The sequence below is a fragment of the Cariama cristata genome, unplaced genomic scaffold (assembly GCF_000690535.1).
Source record: "Cariama cristata isolate BGI_N322 unplaced genomic scaffold, ASM69053v1 scaffold10066, whole genome shotgun sequence".
Classification (NCBI taxonomy): Eukaryota; Metazoa; Chordata; class Aves; order Cariamiformes; family Cariamidae; genus Cariama; species Cariama cristata.
Genome location: NW_009623817.1, coordinates 77,279 through 87,822, shown reverse-complemented (window position 1 = coordinate 87,822; position 10,544 = coordinate 77,279). Strand labels below are relative to the sequence as shown.

Sequence of the window (10,544 nt, the reverse complement as noted above, 5' to 3'; positions counted from 1 at the left end):
GGCAGCTCCTTTTACCTATGGCTATTTCTAATTCATATATATAGTGCTTTATCTGCTAGATATGTTCAGATCAATTTACTTAATAAACACAGAGTGTCACAAAGTTTAAGTCCTTTTTTGGATCTGTGCCCAAATGCACAGATACCTGAAGCCTATATAAAATGAGGTTAACTGCTTTTCAGTTCAAGGCATATGGTTACAATATATTTCTATTATCTATAAATAAGTTATTGGAATATATTTGTAAATAGTTGTAGTCCCCTAATCTACAATATTAAGGTAAAGCCCCATGGGGCTTTCAAACACAAAAAGCATGAAATAAAAGCTTCTGAACCTCAAAAGAAAAGCCTAAGTTAGGGCAGAGTGTTCAAAAATTATAAAAACAAGGCCAAGATCCTCAAAGCTGAGTGGTAATTTTGTGTTCCACATGCAAAGTATAGATGCGCAGCACGTCCTGCAAATTAAGCTCTATTAAGGTTTCCTGAGGCTTCTATCAAAACATGGATGTGCTCCCAAGCAGGATGCATGACTTGGGTAAATCCTTGGGTCAGAGTGCCCTACTCTGAATATTCCCAGCAGTTACAGAGACAGTAACAGAACTACCTGCAATATTGAGCAAAGCACTTGCTATTACATGCCAGCAGAATCTGCATCTCCAATACGCTGAAAAAATTAGCACACTGACAAGGAAGGTTAAATGCTGCAAAACATGTTTTATTTATCAAATGCAAGATTTTAGAATTTCAGGCAGGTTAAAAAAAAGCCAAACAAGTTCAACTGGAATTCCTCATATTTGGCAGTTAAAAAAATGCTTTCAGTTACAGCTGAGACCTTCAACTTTGCCTATAAATGAAACACTTTAAATAACAATCAGTTACACAACCTACTTACAATCAGCAGCTTATCTCACAAGACCTCTAACAACAAATTTTCTCTGTGGCAGCAGCATATCCAGCTGAATTCTCCAGTGTTGACCAGCTTTGTTTATTCTTACTGTCAATCGCTCTTTTAAGTGCTTCATCTGGCACAAGATCTGATCCTTTTACATCAGCATGGCTACAGCCAATTTTAGGGCATCTGTTAAAAAGAAAAGAGAGACTCCATTACATTGGAAGAATTGTATTTTTCAGATATAGGCTTTTACATAACATCTGCTAGTTTATTGTATTTATCTGGGATTCACTGTGTCAGTTCCTCGTTACCTCTTTTCCTCCTCACCAGCTCTCTGTGGGGAAAAATGAATCCATTTATCTGAACTGGTGGGAATCAACAGCTGAAGGAAGGAAGGAACACATCGAGAGGAGGAGTGTCTCACCTGTAGATCACTCTCTTTCTTCATGTACACAAGCTGCCTGCATCAGCAACGATACTAGCATTGCATTGACAACTTTCTGTGTTGCTTTCTCTCTTTGCAGTCCTCTACAAACTGCACGTAAACACCTCTTACCTTATTAATCTGCAGTGGAGATGTATAATCTTCACTGATAGATAAATAGGGAAATTAATTTCTAGGGAAATAGATAAAAGAGAATGAGACTTGCAAAGACTGACTGGTGAATCAGTGGACTATCTAATTCGTGTAAAAATTTACCTGGCCTTCTATGAACTAAGGAAGCATAGAAAGGAGAGATGGAGTCAAATTAATAGCCTCTAAATGATAATCAGATAAAAAATGTCTTACAACTACTTGAAATAGACAGATAAAGACAGCAGGGTGAAAGATATTCAGGGGCTAAAGGTCATTTTCCTTTGGCAGTGGCCCAAACATGCACAGATGGTACCTGTAGTCAGAAACAACACTTTTCCTGAATTTTCCCTCTAGTAGGAGTAACTTTTGTCTGAGGTGCTGAACTTACACTCACTACTCACAGCTTTTACTCATGATTTGTCCACAGCTGACTGTGTTTGTCATGGATAAGTCACTTAATTGCTCTGTGCCTCAGTTTTCCCATTTATCACCTTACTAGAGCAATAGCTTGCCAGATTAATGAGTAACAAGTGCTCAGAAAGCTTCCCACATTTTCTGTAAGCTTAAAGTATCAGTATGTCCTTTCAGGCAGTGGAAAATAGTGAGCAAACTGAGACACGTAAGAGTTGCCTGAAGGAGTCTATGGCAAGTCTCTCAGCACAAACCTGGTGGCTGTGTGTACGTCAGCTGAAGAGCTGACATTCAGCTACTGTGCTGCCAAGTGCACCGAAGGGATCTCATGGATTCAAACTGGAAAGTATGTGTGAGGAAAGAGCCACTTCTGTAACTCCAGAGTGAGCAACAGCTTTGATTTCAGAGTCAGGACAGAGATGATCCCCTCAGCTCTATCAAGGCACCTGCTTCCACTTGAATATTTCTGGCAGGAGCGCAGTCAAGTAGCAACACCACGAGAATGGGGTACTCAAATGGGGAACCTGTTGCATCAACTGGCCTGTCTTCCCACCACAGCAGACTATGGTTTTTCAAAACTGACTGCATTTTTACAAGGAAGGTTAAAATTACAGCAGGTCAGTGAGACTGGGCAGAGAAAACCAAGTAGTCTTTCTTAATTTAGTTACAGTGAAGCCAAGTTATTGCTGTGTGTGTGCTTTTCTAGCATACTGGAGTAATTGCTGTAAAAATGGTAAGGTTGTAAGCTAAAAGCTCAAAATTAAGAACTGCCAGTATTCAGACTGCACAAATAACTCCAGTTTGGGTACGAGGTAGCTTTTAAAGCTAGGTGTTGTACAGCTTGCATGATTTTTTTTTACTCTAGAATTTATCTAAGTCTTTAATTTCTTAAAAGGTAAAATAAAATTCAGTCACCTGACCCTATTAATTTTTCAGCAGTGCTGAAACTTTTGATCCACCACAACAAACTCTACTACCGTGACAATTTCCTGATGGATTTAACAACACAGAGAAATATTTAGATATGAACATCCTAAATTCAGTTCTGTATTGCAGAAAGTATTTTTGTCGTGGTTTTGGGCTGTTGAGCACACGCTTCCTAGCCTGTCCCTATCCTCCAGAGCACTCACTTTCTTCTCTCCAACTTGTGAGCTATTTCCCAATTCCCATTCATTTTTCCAGTCAAGTTTCTTTCCAACCATCTTGCTGGTTTGTTATTCCCAGGATATTGCACCCACTCCACTAGACCTCATAACACAGGTAAGGGTACCTCCATCTTGCTCTTTGAGCTGTCTTGACACTAAGGTAGTGGCTGGACATCCCAACTGATGCTTGATTTCACAGCAGTGCTTTCCTGTATCCAGGAAGGAGCATGGAATAAGAAGTCCTGCTCCACCTTTGTATCCCCTATGGAGGAGTTTGTAGAGTCTAACAAATGCAAGAGTAACGGATGGAGGAAGTAAGCTGTCTGTGGCATAATCTGTGGGGAAATCAGGTTGCTAGTCTCTGACAAACCTCCCTGAGCATGTGCAAACTGCACATTTATTAAAAAGTCTACAACTGGTAAGTTTCCATGAGGTCATCAACCCCAAAGCATGAGGCTCTAGCATATATGATATAAAAACAAATGTGAAAGTAATGATGAAATGATATGACCTCTAAACTTGCTCTAAAAAGTGTCTGAGTCATTTTCTTTTTTTTTTTTTTCAAAAAATCAAAACCATCCTAAATTTGAAACTTACCGGGCAGAATTTCAGGTTTAAAAATTCAACTGTTACATCTTTTCATTCAAAAAAATATGTCCTGTGTGGAAAATGGCAGGCTGATTTGATGATATAAAGTAAGAATTATTTAATTGCATCGTAGTAGGAACTGCACAATCCTGTCTGTTCATTCTTAATGCTCTGTCTGATCATTCTTAAACTCTGTACTACCTAAAAAGTTGTGTTTTAATATTTCTCATTTTAACACTCATTTAAGTGTTTTAGTATTTCTCAGTTGTATTGGAATATAACTGCAAAAGAGGGTCCACAGAGGAGACGTTTATTTTTTTTTCATTAACTTCAGGGTGTGCTAAACAAGCAGTGGGAAGAAAATGAGCAAATAAATTTTAAGAAGCTGAAGTTTCTCTTTGTTGTTTATGGCTATACGAAATTTCTTTGCTTCTGCTGTGCAGGTATCATGAGTAGCTGTAACTTGCCCACACACTTCCTGAATATTTCCTTACACATTGTCTTCATTAAAAAGAAAAGCTCCTTCATGTGTAGAGTACTAATCAGAAGACTGACTTGGGCAGACACTGAGGTATTACTTCCTGCAGCCTTGCCAATGCAAACACATTTCCTAGAACAAGTGGAGTAAAATTCCACTTACACAGCAAAGCAAATAGCTTTTCTACACATTCTTGTTAGCTTACCGGACTTTTTTCTTTTGCTGCTTTCGAGTCTGGATAATTTTTAGAATGGCATCTTCTTCATAAGTATGTCCACAGACTTTGTTTCGAACTGGCCTCTTCATTTTCACCTGTAATCAATAAAGTTTGATTTAAAGGCACTGATAATGCCCATGAAAATGCTTCTTACAAGATTTTCTGTAAAACAGCAGGAAGTGTGTTTGCCATTCATACATGGCACTCCACTCAAATTATGGGGTCAGGTCCTGTTTTTGCATTCCTCCTCACGTGTGTTTTTTCCCCAAGCAATGTTGCTCTTCTCTGATAATGCTTGTAATTTATACTGCCTGATTTTTAACAAGTATTGCAGATTTGTAATAAACAATCCAATGAAGAATATGAAATACCTATTTCCCAATCACTTATAGTAGCAGTGATAGCATACCTGTGTAATGGGACAAATAAAGTTCATCTGACTCTGAGTCACGGCTATATCTTCATCGATTTGTTCAATGGCCTCATTATCATTATCTGATTGATGACAAACTATAATGGGAAACAAGACAATTTTCATTTAATATTTATATAGATAGCCAATACTTAAAATAAGCAAATAAAATCCAGCATTTGCCAAGCATTATCTCACAGTGATATCTAAGATGCCACAACATATTTCTGTTCCACTGCCTGAACAAGATACTGCAGAAAAAATACTGTACTATAGTCTCTGTTAGAAAATGTGGATTTTTCAATGGTAACCACTTTTGTGTATATGCATTTGTGGCTATTTATAGCCAATGCTAGAAAGGAGGGCTGGGAAGGAAAGCAAGCTGGCCTAAATATATGCAAAGCCTTTGGTATTCTCTGTTCAAGTTCACCAAAACCCAGTAACGTGCAGATGAGCCCCCAAAATCTAGCAAAGGATGAGGTGGAGCTTTTGCAGATTTGGCAGTCCTACCCTCAAGATCAGTTTGTGTTTGAATGTCATAAATGGCCTTGCTATATAGCCTGCATACACAGTATATACTTTAAAAGGAATTTGTACTATTTATCATAATGCATCGTTTGTAAAGTGATGCCGCTGTATTTTAGCAAGACTATAATTAGTGAAAAACAAAAGCCAAGAAAGTGTTATTTGAGATGGACAATAGAAACATTATTGAAGTAAACTTAAGGAGGAGGGGCAGAATGAAATACTGAAATCTCCCAGAAAACACCTGATGGCCCAATGCCAGGGAATGAGGGGCAGACAAACAAGAAGAAATCACCACTTTGAGCTAGAGAAGATGCAGGTCCCGACCTTTACTAGAAGAAGAAGGCGAGGTGTAAGCAACTCTGCGTACCCAGGGGCACACCAGCCCAGGGTTCCACACAGAAACTAATTAGCCACAGTCAAAAGCTGAGACACAGGAGCAGCTAAGGAGGATATATATTGCTTCAGAAATGTATACATGTTATTTTATCTTTTCCTAACTTTGCGCTGTTATTGTGACTCTAGGCTTTTAGTTGAATGCATTTGTTTATCTTTAAATCTTATCTGGCAATAATAGCAAACTTAACACCTGCCATATCTTTCCATTCCTTTGGGGCAGTTCTGCAATGTTTTTGCAGCAGTGCCCTGGGGTGTAGTCCTCAAGGTGTCCCAAGCTGAACAGAACATTTTTCTCTCTAGCTGCACAAGCTAGTTTGCAATGTAGCAACACAGGGTTCGGAGAGGATGAAATCCTTCAGTGGCCTGTGTGGGCTTCGACTGCCAAGGGGCAGTGAGAAACACAAGCAAACACGGAGGGTTTAGAGTTACTTCATGATTTGCCTTCTACACAGTGTCAGACTTGGTTCCCTTTGCTGCTATTGCACACTGTCAGCCGATCTTTGCATCTTTGCATCCCTGGTATTCGGTCTTCCACATCTGCTAAGTGTTTCCTAACTTATGGTCCTGCATGCCTGTATAATACCATCACCTTCCGGATGATAACAGCAGAGATCACTCTTGGAGCAATCACAGTCTCTCACACCCAGTCTAGACCAAGCACACGGCCATGTGAGCCAGCACATCTCTGGTTGAGGTCCTCCTGGCGTCGGTATTGCAGCCATCGCTCCACCACAGCAGCTCTCAGTACGCTGGTTTTACTTGCATATTTTTCCTTCCTCCTTAACAGAGCTTGCCCTTCTCTCCATTCCAATATACCAAGAGTTTTCCAAGCATTCAGGGACGTTTCTGACCTAGGTACTCCTGCAAATACTTAGGCAATGCTCAGGCAAGCATCAAGGGTATTTCTGTTTCTGTTACTAAGGCCTCATTCAATCAATAGGGTGTGGATTCAGGGGGAAAAGGAGCTCAGATGTCCAATGTCAATAATAATTTTAAGGCTTTAATCTCCAAGAATATTAACATACCTTCATCAGATACTGACTCACGAACAAAAGTAAACACTTGCAAATCACAAGGAAAAACTGGGTACAATTTAACTGTAAATAGCGAAACTGCAATGGTACAGACATCAGAAAGAGACTTGCATCTGTTACCAATTTTCAGAAAAGAAAACCTGCCACATATTATTCTTAGTTTGCTCATATGTAAGGTTTATTCTATCATAAACACATAGTATTTTGAAGAAAATACCACTTTTGGGGGGAAAAAGTGGGGGGTTTTAACAAAGCTTTTGAAATACAAGGCAATGGGTGAAAACCCACTGAGACAGCAAGGCTAAACAATATTGCAAATACTGGTAGGTTCCAGCTTTGGCATGAGCTGTTTTATTTAAATACCATACTGATTTTTTTCCTATGAGTAATGCCAACAACGAACAAGAGATTCAGAATTTCCTTAAATTCATGTATCTGCAAATTTTGACATACTGCAGCTGTAATGTTTCCTGCCGAAAACATCTAGAAACTCACATTTTTCTATGTTGTATTTTGTTTCAACTCATGAATTTGGCATGTGGTTCCAGTGTACCAGCACATCACGCCAGTCAGTGAAGTTAGAACAAAGCAGTACTAGCAAGATCTAGGACAGGTGATTGTTTACAAAGGATGAATTTATTTTTTTAAAATCAACATGTAGATGCCAAGGAAGGTGGATAAAGTTTTAAAATGTGGGGCTTGTGCTTGTGTTTTTACTTTTAAAGCTCAGCACTCCAAGTTAGGCCTCTTCTGAAAGACTCTTCATCTCGCGCAGCACCTTCTGACTTTGCTAAGGAGTCACCGCTTCACTCATCACTTCTGTGTGTGCTTACTTAGGTACTGACACAAGAATTTAGGAGATTGTTGAAGCATCCAAGTTTGAAAATATGAGCTTAAGGTTGGGTACTGGTGCTTGATTCTCCCCTGAAGGCCTCAGGTCTCTAAATTATGTGAGTTAAATCACAGGCTGGGTTTACCTCTTTCTCATGCTGGCTTTGGAGGTGATTTAGATGCTGCATGTTTAATGGTTGAAATTCCATGAGTTGAGACCCACTCCTTGTAGGTGGGATATATTAATCTTCCTGGATTCACATCGTCCTCTTGCTGCAAGCTTATCTTAAAACACTTCAGGTTGCACTTCATTTGCAACGATTTTGTATGCAGTCTACCAGATTGGGGCCCTGGTTTCAAGAGGTTATCACAGCAAAAATGAATATTTATTTAAAATATTCCCTTTTCATAAGCAGCTAATATTTTTAATAATAAATATGCAAGACTGGGATGATGCAAGTGATGCCTCAAACATGTCATAGCAAATTAGCATAAATCAGATAAACCACCCACAGATTTGTTGTCATTGCTTGATGTTCTACATTACAGGAGGAGAGAGGAAAATAACTTTTATCAATTGCAGTAAATTTTGCAGAAATTACGCAGGACGCACATACATCCCGAACTGGTCAGTAAGATGCTCTAAACTGTAGATCTATACCTGTAAACTCATATTAGAAGACATTTTATTAAGTCAAAGGGATTTTTTAGCAAATGAAATGTATAAAAGTTTGGAGGATCTAACTTGCAAGTCTGACTATTCTATAGAAAGAAGAAATAAAAACACCGGGTCACACATATTTCAGTGAAGTCAGGTTACATTTTTGTAAAGTCAAGTTTTCCTGGCAAATTAAAAACAGATGCAGAAAACACTAAGTTATTGTTCCTGAAATTCAGATGTTGCCTTAAGTAACAGAAGTACATACATCTATTTTGGTAGTTTGAGAGTTTTAAGAGCCTTAAGAGTTTCTAGTTTTCCGTTCCAGCCAATTGAAACCTGTTACGAGTATTACTAACACAGTTTCTATCTGGCTATCTCAGCAATGATGTTTACAACTAATTAGTGCCCACTGTTGTAATAAAACTGCATTCTCATAAAGGTATCTATTTTTGGTAACACATCATAATGAATTTTGCAACTGCCAACTGTTTTTTACTTATTCAATTTTAATTAAAAGCTGGTAGTGCTTTATATCTCTATCACTTTCATCTCTTGATAAAAATGTGACTAGTACACCTCAGCTGAGGTTTTACCTACTCTGTTGAGAGAGACTGAGAACTTTTAACCCAGCTTTTAATAATATGAAAACCATAGTGCGGAGACATTAACTGCTATATTGTGAACTATATTAAGCATGGGTAGTATACATATTAAAAAGCATTAGAGGAAAGATCCTCTCTGTTGTCACTGTCACTTCTATGAGAGATAGACTGCTGTCTGCCCACTGCTTCCAGTGCCAACTACCCAATTCCTGTTGCTCTAACCTGGCCCTGAGTGAGTACATGTTGCAATGTAAACTTAATTGATTTCTTTCCTTTTGTGCTGCACTGTTCTGCCTTCTCACCTGCCATCAGTCAGACACTAATCCTGGAAATCAAAGGGTAACGTTAAGCATGCAGGATCGAGTCTTTGTAAGCCTGAGCCACTAGACAGACAAGGTCTTGGCTCGCAAGAGGGTCTATTGTACTGCTGACTCAATAGAAATAACAGCAACTCATCCAGGCTGGGAAAAATGCTATCTCTGAGAGCTCCAAGAAAAACATGAATGTTATGAGGGCAAGTCAAATGCCAAGTGTTCCTGCCAGCAGGACACAGAAAATAATGAAAAGTGGGGGAGGTGAAGGACACCATCACATCCAAAGTTGTATTCTAAGAGTCAGAAGGAGTCTGGGCCACTGCTAGCATAGAGTGAGGAAGGTCTGAGGGCAAGTATAAAGGAGGGAATGAGCCCAAACACTGCTTTCCACGAAACACACTGCTGAGACCACCATGGGCAACGCTTACGAGTAGGTCAGCGTACCCATTAGTGCTCTGAATTCGGGTGAGACTTCACATCCGGAGAGGCAGACCAGAGCAACTGTCCAGTGTCCTGTCCCCAGGACAGATCCGCAGTAAATGCTGTAGGAGGAGTGAAAGAAGAGGGGAAGCACAGAGTAATACCTTCTTGGCAAACGCTCCCAGTCTCTAGCAATCTGTGGCCAAGGACTTCCTGAGTCAGAGGTAATATCTTTGTACTTAATAAGCCCTGGAGTTTTCCTCCAATGAATTTGTCTGAACTTGGAGAGGGGAATTTGGGCCTGGACTTTTCAGCTTGATCAGAGACAGTTATCTTTGCTAGAAAGGTTAGCAACAGTTTAATTTTCCTTGAAACTTACCGCAGAGGCTGCAGGTTATAGTTTAATTTGATTTTTAAGAGGGAAAATAAGGTGTGCAAGCTACAGCTGCAGTCAAACAGTTCAAAGGCTTCCTGCTTTTGCCAGAGGCATGTGATAGTTTAATTTGCCAACCAAGCCAAACTAGGCTTTGCATTAAAGTACATTACAATTTGATTACTTGCTGGTGTTGCAATAGACAACTTGATCTAAGGAAGGTGGCCTCTAACATATTGCTCCAGATTGCAATTGCAAATTTACTCGCTCCTGCCCAGGCCAAGCAATTTGCTGGTAATTTACTGACAAGTCCCTTGTATGTGCCCTGTTTTACACATATGTGTGTAAGAAGTACGTAGACATGCATTTGGTCAATCCAAAAAAAAAATTACAATGCTGTAAATATAAGCCATTCTGATTTTCCTGGAGTATGAAAGACAAATTAGTTGAACAAATTAGCTGAACAAATTAGCAAATTGTTAGTTCCTTTACATAATAAGAGTGGGGAAGGAAAGGACAGTATCCTGCACTAAGCAACAATCCTCTAAAAACTCCTTTAATGCCATCAAATTCACAGCACTCGCATATTTTACACTATTTTGTCCCACTAAGCTACAGGCGTTTTAAAATACACTATTCCAAATTGAAATATTCTTCCTGTTTTAG

General features: G+C 39.3%; 1 protein-coding gene across 1 annotated transcript; it reads right to left on the bottom strand.

Annotated features, from left to right (window-relative positions):
• Positions 1-686: 686 nt before the first annotated feature.
• NSMCE2 (non-SMC element 2, MMS21 homolog (S. cerevisiae)) lies at positions 687-6,365 on the bottom strand. Its single transcript, XM_009702916.1, has 4 exons — positions 6,227-6,365; positions 4,717-4,817; positions 4,296-4,402; positions 687-1,077 (listed from the first exon to the last, which is right to left on the bottom strand). The coding sequence occupies exons 1-4, from the start codon at positions 6,363-6,365 to the stop codon at positions 918-920; spliced, it is 507 nt and encodes a 168-aa protein (XP_009701218.1). The 3' UTR covers positions 687-917.
• Positions 6,366-10,544: the final 4,179 nt, after the last annotated feature.

What these genes read in the sequence shown, in the direction of transcription:
- NSMCE2 (XM_009702916.1), bottom strand. Translation starts at nt 6,365, where the DNA reads ATGGCTGCAATACCGACGCCAGGAGGACCTCAACCAGAGATGTGCTGG. An exon ending in TTATCATCCGGAAGGTGATG is followed by an intron (nt 4,818 to 6,226) that starts GTATTATACAGG and finishes TTCCCATTATAG; the next exon opens with TTTGTCATCAATCAGATAAT. An exon ending in CAGCAAAAGAAAAAAGTCCG is followed by an intron (nt 1,078 to 4,295) that starts GTAAGCTAACAA and finishes TCTTTTTAACAG; the next exon opens with ATGCCCTAAAATTGGCTGTA.